This window comes from Perca flavescens, chromosome 8 (assembly GCF_004354835.1).
Source record: "Perca flavescens isolate YP-PL-M2 chromosome 8, PFLA_1.0, whole genome shotgun sequence".
Lineage (NCBI taxonomy): Eukaryota > Metazoa > Chordata > Actinopteri > Perciformes > Percidae > Perca > Perca flavescens.
In genome coordinates this window covers 32,874,028-32,888,617 of record NC_041338.1, presented here as the reverse complement: position 1 = coordinate 32,888,617, position 14,590 = coordinate 32,874,028, and the positions used below count along the sequence as shown (strand labels likewise).

Sequence of the window (14,590 nt, the reverse complement as noted above, 5' to 3'; positions counted from 1 at the left end):
ATTTACATAAGCAATCCTTTTATTTATCACCAGAAGGGAAATTCTGGTGTTGCAGTGGTCAGCACAAGACAACAGTAGGTCTACAGACAAAAATACAAATTTAAGTGACCACCCACTTTGTGACCAGCTCTGGTTTCCCCCTTCCATTGCTCCAGTGACAATGAATCGTGACCATAAAACATTTGATTGGGCGCAGAAGAACATTGAGAACAGCAAAAGGCAAAGAGACTGTACATAAACCAATAAGGCCTCAATGGGATCAGCACCATGATCAGCACTAGCAGTTGGTTCACCGGTTGGGTAACGGTGAGCTACGCCAATCAGAGGTGCAGCTTTCACGTTTAGGATTGTGGGTAGTGTAGTACTTTTTTTTTTTTCCTGAAACAAAAGACTTAACACGGACAGACGGCTTCTGCAGGTGCATGAAGATGTGAAGAATGTCGTGCCTCGTTGTAAGCATAGACCGTATGTAAGAAGGCAAGCCTACCTTGGGCGGTTTAGGCATTATGGATAATGTTCTTATTACCGGTAAATAAAAAGACATTTATACTTCCGGAACCACAAATTACCTCTTAAAAACTAAATATCTCGATGCATATAAACACTAATAAAAGAGTAATATTGTTCAGACGCAGTAAGGGAACGGTCTTTAGTTTGAGGTGTGTGGCTCTTAAAAGAGCCGTTGTGTTGTTATTAAGTAGTTTCCGGGTGTTTACTTCTTGGCGGCCTTCTCGGTCTTCTTGGGCAGCAGGACGGCCTGGATGTTGGGCAGCACGCCGCCCTGAGCGATGGTCACTCCGCCCAGCAGCTTGTTGAGCTCCTCGTCGTTGCGGACGGCCAGCTGCAGATGGCGGGGGATGATTCGGGTCTTCTTGTTGTCGCGGGCAGCGTTGCCAGCCAGCTCCAAGATTTCAGCGGTCAGATACTCGAGCACCGCCGCCAGGTACACCGGAGCCCCGGCACCGACGCGGTGGGCGTAGTTGCCCTTCCTCAAGTGTCTGTGGACACGTCCAACCGGGAACTGGAGACCGGCCCGGGATGAACGGCTCTTGGCCTTCGCTCTGGTCTTACCAACACCCTTCCCGCGTCCAGACATTTTGATGTAGTTTTCTTCGGTGTATTCGACAGAAAGTGCCTGGTCATCGCTGAGAACCGTTGTTATGTAGAGGCCAGCTGTTCGCTGATTGGATACACTGAACGTAACTATGATCGACCAATCAGAAAACAGCTAGTTCCAGCTTTGGCTTTGGCTTTGTTGTATGGGATTTTCAAAATAATACGTGAAAGCTCAAAGTGTGGATCGCTGTAAAATGGTTCTGTCATACATTGTGATATATCTACATATAAATAATAAAATGCCTATGATGTAATATACAGTGTATGTGTTAAACATGGTTTTTGAAGGTTAGACCCACACGTCTGTTTATTGGTTTATCAATAGTACATTTGCTTTTCACTTGTTGTGTATATGTGGTGAAGCTATCACACACCTCTTCATCTGAAAACATTTGCTTCGATGTTTGTTGATATCTTTGTAACTGATCAAAGAGGCTTCACAGATGCTTACGTAGACCCCACTACACCCGTACAGAGAGCATGGGAAAACTTATAAAGAAAAGATAGAAAAATGTAAACGTAACAAATCATAGATTAACTTTGAACTAAATAATATATTAAAAAAGACATAACTTTCATCATACCTTTGATTAATTTTCTTCTTTTGCTTAATGTTAGAAAAAAATGAACAACCTCAAACTCAAAAGGTTGTTTTACTAAATAAATACATGATATTAATATATATGTATATATCATTGACTGTAAATATTAATGGTATATATTAATGTAGGCTATTTATTACGTTTTTATTATTAGTTAATGTATTCTGTATTACTTTTTCTTTGAGAAAATAAATTATGTTATTGGAAGCAAACTTTTAAATCGTAGCACTAAAGCATTAAACTCATGGATTAAAACCATAGACTGTAAATATTATATAAAACCAAAGAAACCCAGATACCGGTTTTAAACTGAAATGGACTACAATCCCCACAAATGTGTTAACGTTTCCGTCACACGCTTCCAACCAATGGCTGCGTGCGTTTGAGTCACGTCAGCAGCAGCGCAGCAGATTTGAATCGTTTGTGTGGTTTTGTGTCGCAGTTTGAATGCAGAGACGAAAAGAATATTTGTGCGTTTTCAGATCATTTTTAGGTTTGTATCTTTTTTTTTTTTTTTTTTTACTTCAATTAAGCTGTGACTCTGTGTGAGTCCCGTGTGCAAACGTTCATGTTTAAATTGTCGGTTTAACAGTTCGCTACCCTTTGATTTGGCTAACGTTAGCTAGCTAGTGAACTAGCTAGGTAGCTAGCATGACGACAAGTTCGTGAAACGTTAAGCGATACTTTCACTGTCTTCGCTGTTTATCAGAGTCTTTCTGTAAAATATTGTTGAGATAGTTTGATATGCCGCTGTATGTCTGATCCGGATAAATCTGTTTCCCACAGACTAGAACCAACAGCGGGATGGACTGTCGAGCTAACAGCGGTAACGTTAACTTACGTTAACACTCACTGACCCCGAGTCAGCATTTGTGCAGACCGTTATCACCATGTTCATGTGTTTTATTCACTGTTTTATCACCCACGTTTGTGTCTCTGAACAGATACGTTCTTTCTGAGTGAGAAGTTTGACTTCGATGTTTCTTTGTCACCTGCCAGGTAGGAAACTCATGATAGTTTCTGAGGGGGGCAACAATAATCACCAATACTCCGTGGTCGAGAAAGTATTCAGATCCTTAACCAGTTAACTCCCATCATTTTTGATTTCTAACCAGTTAGTAGTGACCCTGTAGCTCTCACTATGTGTTTTTTTTCTTCTTCTCCATATGTTTTAAATTAGAATAAAACTATAAAAATGGACATGGACAATCAACTAGAACAAAGTATATAAAAGCAGAACTAAAGGGAGAAATACAACATTAAATCTAAATATATACACGGGAAAGATATACAGTTTAACAAATATGTTTTTTTTAAAAAAACAAAAGGGAACATTCACAGATTAAAGTTGTCGTGATATTTAGCTCTCTGTTTTTCTTCAATCATCACTGCTGTGAGCTGTTTGTGTTCCTCTCAGCTGTGATGTATCTCTCTGCTCTGCAGCTCCAAAGGTGATGAAGATGAAGATGAGGTGTTTGTCGGTCCAGTCACCCATAAGGAAAGGTGTCTTTCTGTTAACAAGGTGTCTCAGCTTGAGGGTGATGTGCGAGCGAGCTGGAGTCCTCTGAGTGGAGATCAGCTGGACTCTGTGTTTCAGGAAGCCCACAAACTTGCCAAACGGCTGAAGTGCAGTGAACTGAGCCAGCCGCGCTGTGAGGACGACAAGACCACCAACATGACTAATGACACCACAACTTACGGGGAGGAGTTCGTCCAGGACGCAGAGGCGAAACTGGGAGTGCTCGGTCAGACCGCCAGTGCACTTAGCCCCATCAAACGGCAGACCTTCTGTGTGCAGGACAGTCCCATGAAGCAGCTGCCGCCCGCTGTCCAGCAGCGCATACTTAGAGGAAGTATCTCCAACACGGCTTTATCCAGCCGGTACGCCACTGTCAACGCACCTTCATCCATCCGCCCCACTGCCAGACTCAGCACCTCCAGCCCCATCGCCGGGGTCAAGCCTCAGCCCAGGATGGGGCTGCGAGGGAAAGCCGCAATGGGCGTCGTGCTGCCGAGCAAACCGGCTGCACCAACAACCTCCTGTTCAACAAGCAAGAGCAGAGTGGAGAAAACTAGACTGCAACCACCGAGCAAAGTAGGAGAGAAGTTTTGTTTTTTTACTTAGAGGTTCATTCAGGTCCTGATGGTGCCATGTGGTGTCAGTCTGTAAATAGAGCTGCAACATCAGTCGACTAATCAGTTAGTCAATCAACAGAAGTAATTTTTCATGAAAAGGCAGTTTTTGCTCTTTTCTATTTCATTAATTGTATTAAACTGGATATCTTTGGGTTTTGGACTAACAAAACAAGACATGTAAAGACATCTACTTTTTTTGAGAACCTGGGATAGAAATGTCTCACTATTTTCTGACATTTTATAGACCAAACGATTAAGCCATTAATCCCGAAAATAATCGACCGATGAATCGATAATGAAATGTATCGTTAGTTGCAGCCCTAGTCCGTAACAGCAGATCTCTTGTAGGAACTCGTCAACCTGTAACCTGGTTCCTCCCAGAACCTGAGCGTACTGAAGCTTTTGAGTCTTTGGAACAAGGTTGTTCTTGTGTTTCCACTTTGGTTATCTCTAAATCAAAAGACAGTGCAGTTGAAGAAGCTGCCAGAGAACAGATGTGATGTAGCGTTTGGTTTAGCTCCTCTGCTAATATCCATCTTACTTGAATGTACGTAACAGGGAAATGTAATAATTAAAGTACCTTGATTTAGATTTAGTTGCCCAAAACTGGTTCCACCAAGAACTTTCCCCCGAAGCAGGCAGAGAACAGTGGAAACAAAAACAGGATTTTTAATTCCTGCAGTTGAAAGGCGTAATTAGGTTTACACTTTGTGATTTTTTTTCTGTCTTTTTGTATATGTTTCTACTCAACGTTTGAAAGCTACACTTGCCTGCTGGGAAACAAATTTGACATTTTGGGAAATAGTTTCTTGTGGACACATTTGTGTTCATCACCTTTTTTTTTTTTTTTCTCCTGTTTTAGGCGGTGGGGGGTTGTAGGCGGGGCCTGTCCAGCAGGGCGGGCTCAAGTGAGGATCTGCTCTCGGATTCAGCGAGTGTGGCATCTGACATCAGCGACTCTTCCCTCAACTCCAGCCTTCTGGGAAAACGCATGCTGGCTCCGCCCACCAAGGTAACTCCATTCACCACATTACAGGCCGAGTCAATCTGCGATTATTTCCGTTTTTGCAAATGGAAACACCCACTCAGTCTTAGCAAAAAGCAGTGACAGTTGGCTAATCAATAAAGTACGAATAATGTGAACGTTACTAACGTGACTAGCGGAGTCGGGGTTAGCTGTGCTAAGTGGGGAGGAAAAAAGCACAGTAGCTAAGCAATGTACTGCTGTGGACACCACGTTATGCAGGGGTAGCAGTAGTGGCTACTCCTGTGTTTAGCGAGGTGGAATTATTGTTTTTGTTAATGGAGTCTGGTGGATTTAAAGAGTGATATAACTGCTTCAGTTCTCCGTTGTATAGTGCTGTCTGACAGCAAGGTAAAGCGCTGAAAATATTTTAAATATAGCATTAACCTAAACTGATATTACCGTATATATCACGATAGATAAATTAGAATAGAACCATTTCAGAACAGGTTACATAGACCCTAAGGAAAGCCAAACTGCTAAATGTATTACTCGGGCACAGAGATATCGGCAGCCCGCGGGGCTCTGCGGCCTGTGCAAAGTCACTGCTTCTGTGTTAGTGGACAACCAAATGCATTGCTATTTTTACTTGTTGTGAATACGCAGGCCAATAGAAGTAATTAGGTTTTGTTGTTGTTGGGGTCACTTTTACTCACAACATGCTAACGGCAACAAAGGATTCCATTCATTACGCTAAGCTAAGTTAGCGACAGCGCTGCCGGACTAAGACAATGCATGCACTGAGACAAAAATGCGTTTGCCCACCTATAAAAACATAGAGGAGACGGTGAATAACCCTATTTCAACAAACGGTGGTGTATTCCTTTTAAGTAGGCTATTGGGTTTCTTTCCTTTAGTGTAAACCATTCTAAAAGACACTACACTTAGTTAGTTTAAGTGCTTGGTTCTTAAATGCCACACAAGATGCAGAGAATAGGAAGAACTGGTGTCTTTTTAGTTAAGGAACAAACACTGTATTGAAAATACTTTAATTATTAGGCAAACATGCACAAATAATTTAAATAAAAACATATTTCAAACAAATTTTCTTACCTGCATCCTAATGTAACTCATTTGGTTTTAAACATTTTGTTCTCTTAAAGAAATTAAAACTACTATTATCATTATTTTTTCTGTGTACGCTATCCCAGTTGCTTAGTAATTGTTAATAAAGGAACGGATACTGTGAATTAGGGAAATACTTACAGTATTAGGCATGGCTATTTTAAATGAAGAAAATTCTTCCAAATGTAGTGCACAGATACTTCAAATGAAAACATAATAAAGTGCAAAATGAAAGCACAATAACTTTTTTTTTTATTTTTTTTTTAATAAAGATACTTCCAGTATAAGGCACATATACATCAACTAAAAATGTTTTCAGGGTAAAAGTTTCTTTACAGTAGTGCCATGCCATAGACAGTAAAAACTGCAATGTGTGACAGAGCACACTTATACACACTTATGTACACACACACGGCCATATGTTGAGTGGGAAAGTACGTCATCCGTTATATAGTGAATTGTCAGGCTGATGAAAGGCTCCACGGTATGGTGCCATGTCATTTCTCTGACGCTCCATTATTGATATTTGATTTTCTCCATATCAACCAGCTCTATGAGGAACACTACTAAGTAGCTACAGAAAGATATAAAGAAACCTTCCCTTTAAATGAAACTAATGATATTGATTTAAGTATATTATTATAAACATCTTGACATGGTGAGGAAAATAACTGACGGCTGTTTTCTCCATCAGAGTGCTGTGAGGAACCGGCGGTCAGGTGTGAAAGCTCCGCCCCTACAGAAGAGGAGGGTAACGGAGAGGAAGAACACGTCCTCATCCTCGTCCTCAGTGTCCAGCTTCAACTCCAGCCTATCTGTGTCCCCCGCTAAAGGTATGCTAACAGCTAATTTATACCCAAACTCAACCAACCGCTAACAAAAAGGAGTAGGCCTCAACCACACATTAGCAATTAACAAGTATCCATCCAATATGCTGTGAACAAAAATACCTTGTAGGGAAAAGAATTTTCAAACATGGCCCTTTCTTTTTCTTACCCTTACTGACAAAACTCAAGACAAACTGACCAAACACAAACTCAGCAGTAACCTGCACTTATCTCTAAGGCCTAGTCCACACGGACACGGGTATTTTTATAACCGTGACTTTTTTTAGGCAGTTCGGCCTTCCGTGCACACGAAAACGCAGTTTCAGGGCACTGTAACCGAACATTTTTGAAAACTCCGGCCAGGGTGAGCATTTTCAGGAACGCCGGTTACAGTGTTGACGTGTGGACAGTATAACCGGGTTTTTTGCCTTGCGACGTCAGAGTGTGCGCCGTTATCCGCTGTGTTTGACGTCATATTGTGCGCCGCTAACTGCTTTGTTGATGATTCTTTGCAATGGCTTGACAGCGTGTTTTTGCGTTTTCATGTGTACGGAGATTTATTTTAAACCGAGCATGTGTGGACGTTTTTTTTTTTTAAAACGGAGGAGAAAAAAACTGGTTATAAAAATACCCGTGTCCGTGTGGACTAGGCCTAAACCAATAGGCCTTTTTCACAGCAGCCATTTTGACAGGTCCTTGCAAGGCAGACGCAGGTGAAATTAATTATCATCCCGCTCCATTTAGTGTGTCTATACCAGTACCTTAGCCCCCCTAAATGGAACAGGGCCATAATTAATGGTATTAAATACACCTGTGTTTATCCTGCAATGATGTCTAAAAATGGCTGAAAAGGACCCAGACCAGACCTGATGATGATATTAGACCTGATCAGACCAAAACAATTGAACCTTTTAGAGAAATTGGTCTGGGGTCCGACCCAACTTGCCAGGTGCGCTTTGCAAAGTAAAAAATGCAGATCGGCAGCTAGCAGCTAGCCGGAGAATTGATTGATGTCCAATCTGAACGACAAGTATGTTGCCTTCTTGATATCTGTTAGATAAAATGTTTTATCCCATACACCTGTAGTCTCTTGCAAAATGTCTGGAATTTAAACTAATTTAGACATATCTTTTTAAAAGCCTTTTTCTCAAAATGAGTTTTTCTCCATATTTTCAGCCAGAAATCTCCACTTCAGTAGCACTTGCATACACCTCACTTTCATTCTTATAAATATTCTGAAGGTTTTTACACCGGGTTTGTTCATATATCATTCATGATTTATACAACATTTTATTCCTAAAAATGTGGAGAAAATTGAATTTTTATGGCTGTTGACAGTATTTTATTAATTATGTAATGACAAGAGATATCCAAAATTCCTTCTTTTTTTTTTCCCTCATTCACCTTGAGTATCTCCCCTAAATTTTGAGACTTAGATTGTGAGGTTTTCTGAAGGTCCGAGACAGTGTATTTTGTACACTGCTAACAGCAGTTGCTAGCAGGTAACAAATTCAACAACAGCTAACTAAACAGCTGACTACCCTGCTCTCATCGTCCAATCAGAGCGTGCAGCAGTACAGGTGTTTTCTCCTTTCAGGTAAACTGAACTCCTCTCTGAACCGGAGTTTGAGCAGCTCCACCAGCTGCATCAGCAGACCGGCCAATCACAGCAGACCACGTTGCTCCTCCGTCTACGATGCCGCAGAGACCGCGCCCTGTCCCGCTGGCCGCCGCTCGCTGTCCGTTCAGGCCAGGAAGCTGTCCGAGGTGGAGCGTGTCAAAGCCACTAAGTCCACGCCGCTGAAGAGAGCTGAGGCCACGCCCCTTAAGCATACGCCTGGCAAGATGATTTTGGAGAAGACCGCCTCCGTCCCCACCTCCGCGTCAGCCCAGCTGCAGAGCAGATCGAGGATCAAATCCAAACCCGAGGCCCTGGTCCTACCGACACCCAACGGAGGGGTCAGAGGAGTCCGCCAAGGTGATGGTAAGTGACGCTGATGATGTCAGAGCTTAATGTCGGTTTATTAATTCATCACATTGGTTTTACATCATTTTCTTTCATCCTGGAGTTCATTCAGAAAACTTTTGAAACAGTTTGGATTCTTTCAAACAAAAACATATTACAAACTTCGCTGCATTTTATTTTTAAATTTAGCACACTTATTACTAAAAAATTGTTTGGACACATGTTGAGATATATATTTCAATTCCCTCCTTCTGTATGTTGTAAACGGAACTCCTCAAAATTCACACTACGTCAGACTTTTCTCCTATTTTACCTGCACACATCCTTTACTGTGGTTCTGTGGTAAGTAAGGCTACCTTTCTAGCGGTCTGTCTCTCACTCTTTCTGTGTTTTTGTGTTTCACCTCCAGACATCACAAAGATGCTGAAGCCAAAGAGGCTGATGTCCGTGAGCAGCGTGGACAGGTAGACTTCCCATTACACTACAACACCATCAACATGTAGTCAGCTGTAGAGGGTAACTGTGTGTGTGTGTGTGTGTGTGTGTGTGTGTGTGTGTGTGTGTGTGTGTGTGTGTGTGTGTGTGTGTGTGTGTGTGTGTGTGTGTGTGTGTGTGTGTGTGTGTGTGTGTGTGTGTGTGTGTGTGTGTGGTGTGTGTGTGTGTGGGTGTGTGTGTGGTGTGTGTGTGTGTGTGTGTGTGTGTGGCCGGGAGATGCTACATCCATAGACAGCTAATTGTGTTTCACAGATCCATGTTCACGGCTCTGCTACCAAGGGAGAGCCTACGATCCTCTCTACAGCAGCGGGGGTAAAGAAAGTGACTAGTGACAAATCTAGCGACCTTCTGTAAAAGAGAGCTGCTAGTATTGTCTGGAGACCGTAGAGTATATAGTAGAAACACCACAGCCAGAAAGTGCCCCGAACGTCATTTATCAGTCTGGTTGTTCACCCTCTCTGCGGCAGTGTGTCCGTTTTGAACTGATCTGTATTTTGATATATATTTTAGTTGTTAATGAAGGCCTATATAACATTTGAGGTCTGGGTAATCAGGTACTTTATCTGCTGAACTATAACCATGACAAACCAACCACATTTGATTGGCAAAGCACATCAAAGGCTACACTTCATCTGTATCATCTTCTAGTCTAGTTTGTTTAATATGTAAATAGTTAAAAATAGCAATGTTATGTAGTTTTCAATAAATCAATAGTTCATGAACCTTCGTTGGACTAGTTTATTACTGAACCCAGCCATCATGCGCCGTCTCATCCTGCGCCACCCTCCATTACAAGGAAATTCTCAACCTGTGGGTAACACTGATGAGACATGCCCACAACATGTTGTCTTATGTCGGAACTAGGGTGTGTTGGGTATGCAAGCAATCAAATCTCGCAAATGAGCACTTTATGAACAAGTTTGTGTGGTTAAGGCGGTTTGGTGACTTGAAACGCTCGCCTCACAGTAAGAGGTAAGAAAGAAAAGTTTCTTACATGAGGCCTGATGTAAGCATAACTTTTTTTTACAAGAGCTTCAATTATATTAAAACAAAAAAAATGCTTATCTGCTTTGAACACTTTATCACGAGCCGGTCATAATCCATAAAAGCCAGGGGAAACTGGACATGAACTTAAATTCTTAGGAATATTAGATAATAATAAAATAAAAATGGTGATACAAAAATAAACACCTGCACCTTCTGCTATCGCTCTGTGCTGAATCTCAGATCTGAATTTGTTTCTTAGGGTTACATTCTACCTACAGTACAGGCCAAAAGTTTGGACACACCTTCTCATTCAATGTGTTTCTTTATTTTCATGACTATTTACATTGTAGATTCTCACTGAAGGCATCAAAACTATGAATGAACACATATGGAATTATGTACTTAACAAAAAAGTGTGAAATAACTGAAAACATGTCTTATATTTTAGATTCTTCAAAGTAGCCACCCTTGCTTTTTTTTTTTGATAACTCTGCAAACCCTTGGTGTTCTCTCAATGAGCTTCATGAGGTAGTCACCTGAAATGGTTTTACCTTCACAGGTGTGCTTTGTCAGGGTTAATTAGTGGAATTATTTCCCTTATTAATAAAAAAGCAAAGGGTGAAGAATCTAAAATATAAAACACATTTTCAGTTATTTCACACTTTTTTGTTAAGTACATAATTCCATATGTGTTCATCCATAGTTTTGATGCCTTCAGTGAGAATCTACAATGTAAATAGTCATGAAAATAAAAAGGAAACGCATTGAATGAGAAGGTGTGTCCAAACTTTTGGCCTGTACTGTACCTTTCTGACAGATCACTAATGTCATCAATTAACACCTGCCTCTCCTGTAGTCTTCCTCAGAAGCCCTTTGTCGCCCTGACGCCTTCTGCCGGCAGCTGCAGGTCACTGCAGGTGAAAGCGCGGCGTCCCTCCGCCCTCCCCACCCCAGTGAAGCGCAGGATGTCCGCTATGCTGCCCGTTGCCACGCCCACCAGACCGCCACTCACCCCAGACTCGCACCCCGTCCCCGCCTCGGCCAGGAGAGAGAGAAGCTGCAGGTGAAGTGCTTTCAACTGCTGTCAACCAATAGGAAAGCTAGCCTGACCTCTTATCTGAGGGGCTGGTCCTACTGCTGCAGATCACCATGACAACCCATTTAGAGGTCTAACTCGGTGTGTTGTTGTTTCTGTGTAGCACTGCGTCTGCGGACTCGCAGGAGGCGGAGCCTGTTGATGACCCTGACGTCCAGCCCTTCTGTCTGGAGGAGGAGCCCCCTGCTGCTCCGCCTTCCAGCCCTCCACAGGCCGACCAATCGGAGAGCACAGATCCTGGATCACTGAGTCAGGGCGAATCGGAGCCCGGCATTAACCTTATCGAACTGGAATCTAAAGAGGACAGCGACAATAAAACACCGGAGGTCAGAGGTTTTACACACACACACACACACCAGTTCTTATCTGCTCAGGTCTGTTTACATCCTGGATTTGTCAGATATTAAATTAATTATTTAAAAAACAAATATCTTAAATTTGTTTTCCAGGAAATAAATACAGGATGTGCTTTTGTTTCTTGTCTTGAGGTTTTTAGTGATGAACCTCTAACCGGAGTTACTATATATATATATATATATATATATATATACATATACATATACATACACACACACACACACACACACACACACACACATACATACATACATACATACATACTAACTATTTACGAGTTTGTGGTCTTGCCTCAGGTTGCCGTTTGAGGTCTCCTCCAAGGTTTTTGTTCCTGTGCTAGCGGCAACAGTGCGGTTTGATTCATAAACAAATGACTCGGACTGATTAATCAGTAATCGAAATACGCAGCGATCAATTAATCTTTGCAGCTCTACTTATCTTCGAAACCTCACAGATCTTCATGACTGTTCTCTCTTCAGGTTCTCCTGTTGGATCTTCCAGCTCCGACTCTGCATGTTCGAGAGAAACTGCTCATCGACCTAACTAACACCCCCGACCTGATCCGGACCAACAGCAAGACCTGCACCACAACTCAGGTAAGGGACACCTCACTTTACATCCTCAAACAAAGAAACACCCGTCAGGGAGAAAGACAAAATGTAACTTTTGGACTTTTTAACAAGTTAATTTAACTTTTTATTTTGGAAAAAACATACCAGATACAAATTATTATATCTTGAAACATGTCGGAGGGGATCTTCAAATAAAAGCTGGCGTTTTCATACTGTATTTCTTTCTTCTTTTTTTTTTTTTTTTTTTTGGCAGCTGATCGACCTGAGCTCTCCGTTAATCAAGTGGAGTCCAGAAGATAAGGGGGAGAACAACGCTCCACTCATCAACCTGTCCTTCTGATCCAGAGCCTACTGAAGACCTGGATCTGATGGACTCTGCAGTAAACTGGACTCAGCAGGTTTCTAACTTCAGAAACTCTAATAATTATAATCCAGTTAAGATAATGAAATATTTGTTTTATAAGTAAAGTCTTTACTGTAGCAGAGTATTATGTTTTTAGATTTTAAAATCAGGTGAAATGATGAAAATATTCTGAGGTTGCTGAAGGTTTTCTGCACCTGATTGTACTTTAATTTGTTTCCGTCTTGCTGCTCTTATTGATGTCTGTTAAATAAATGTTGTTAATGTCACTACTGGAAACGTTCATGTCCCTGTGTGTTGATGCTGAACTCCAACATGGAAACCTGATTGTTCATAAATATATCTGAGTTCACTCAAGACCAAACTAAATAGAAAAATGTAATTGAACATCAGACTGAAAATGTAGAGAACAAACTGAACAAAATGTACGGGTGATTCTGCAGCTGTCAAGCTGTTTGTTGAATGTTGACGTGAATGGAATGAAAATGAAATTAATGAATGAAATCTTTTTAGTTTGAACTATTAAAAGAAAATAAAAAATAAAGAAATGCATAACAAAAAAATGAACAAAATTTCAACGTAACACTCAACGTGTTCGAAAATGGATGGGTAGAAGGCCTAGGCTTATCAGGTCCTACCCCTACACTTTACCACAACTGAATCAGTCAAACAACATACATCAAACAGACCTTTTTAAATACTACTCCAATTACATCCTATTTTATCTAGCTATTAAGATAAAGAACTAACAAAAAACAAAATCAAGCAGCAGAACATCTGTTATTTTCACTCTGTACTTTTCAAAAATAAATCATTTATTTCTTTTTTTTTTTTTTATTTCAACATTTTCACTTTGATCAATTTGTTCAAACTTCCACAAAAGCGCCCCCCGAATCAAAATACACAAACTTTTGAGCTTTGTTCAAGCATACTGTTTCAAATTTAAAACCCCTCTCAAGTTATAACAGCCCTCTCTATCTGTAAACAGTTGTATGTTTCCAGGCAGCTGTTTATTTTTTGCTTCATAGATTATTTGTGCAGTCTTAAATTATATCCCTCAATCTTTAAACTTTAAGGTGTGCAATTTCAACACTACTTACACTAAATTGGTATGCTCAAGATGTCCTACATTGTTCACCATCCTTATTGCTCTTTTCTTTTAGTGTAGTGATTGTAAGGTGGTTTTGTAGGTGTTGCCCCATACTTCAACACAGTAATTTAAATATGGTAACACAAGTGAACTATACAAAATATATAAAGTGCTTTCTCAATCAATACATGCCTTGCTTTCCTCATTACTCCAATACTGTGCTACTTTTTCTCTAACATGTTTAATGCGGGGTTTGCAGCTGATTTTGTAATCAAGAATCACACCCAGAAATGTGTTTTCATACACTTTCAACTTCAACATTAATCATTAATTTTACTTGTATCAGTTTTGCTGTTTCTGAACAGCATAAGTTTGGTGTTCATCTAAATTTAACGATCAAACCTAGAGTACTCATGTCTGCTGTGACCACCTCCAAAAGCTGCTGCAAATTATCCGAACCAAAAAGATTAGTGTCATCTGCAAAAATGTCAAATGTTTAAAAAGGTTTGTCACCCTACATATGTCATTTATGTACAGATACAAATAATTTGGGACACAAAATCGAGTGATACCCAAGCACTCTGATCTGTACTCCCCTATTTGCAAAAATATAAGTCTGTTATGTAACTTCTCATCCAATCAAGTACAACCTCTCGGATACCATACTTGTTTTGATTAATAAATGGTGATCAATTGTATCAAAAGCTAAAGTCAGCCATCCCTTTTTTTTCCAAACGGGAGGATCTAAAATTGAGGTATTATAAATGTAAGCCCAGTTTTTTCATTTATATTTGTTTGCTGAGAGATGCAAGCCAAGCAGCGTGAACTTTTAAGACGACAACATCAAGATGATCAAGAGAGAAGTAGTACTTGAAGCTTTGAGCGGGATCTGCAAT

At 40.7% G+C, this 14,590-nt stretch overlaps 2 protein-coding genes across 2 annotated transcripts; one reads left to right on the top strand and one right to left on the bottom strand.

The window, feature by feature from the left end:
- Position 1: 1 nt before the first annotated feature.
- LOC114559850 (late histone H2A.L3) lies at positions 2 to 1,153 on the bottom strand. Its single transcript, XM_028584832.1, has one exon. It carries the CDS (start codon positions 1,094 to 1,096, stop codon positions 713 to 715), a length of 384 nt encoding a protein of 127 aa, XP_028440633.1. The 5' UTR covers positions 1,097 to 1,153; the 3' UTR covers positions 2 to 712.
- A 902-nt stretch (positions 1,154 to 2,055) lies between these two features.
- Positions 2,056 to 12,876, top strand: gtse1 (G-2 and S-phase expressed 1). The gene is made up of 12 exons (XM_028585094.1): positions 2,056 to 2,211; positions 2,505 to 2,544; positions 2,663 to 2,717; positions 3,162 to 3,813; positions 4,717 to 4,866; positions 6,638 to 6,776; positions 8,368 to 8,754; positions 9,146 to 9,200; positions 11,075 to 11,281; positions 11,418 to 11,640; positions 12,151 to 12,267; positions 12,497 to 12,876. Exons 2-12 carry the CDS (start codon positions 2,523 to 2,525, stop codon positions 12,581 to 12,583), a joined length of 2,094 nt encoding a protein of 697 aa, XP_028440895.1. The 5' UTR covers positions 2,056 to 2,211; positions 2,505 to 2,522; the 3' UTR covers positions 12,584 to 12,876.
- Positions 12,877 to 14,590: the final 1,714 nt, after the last annotated feature.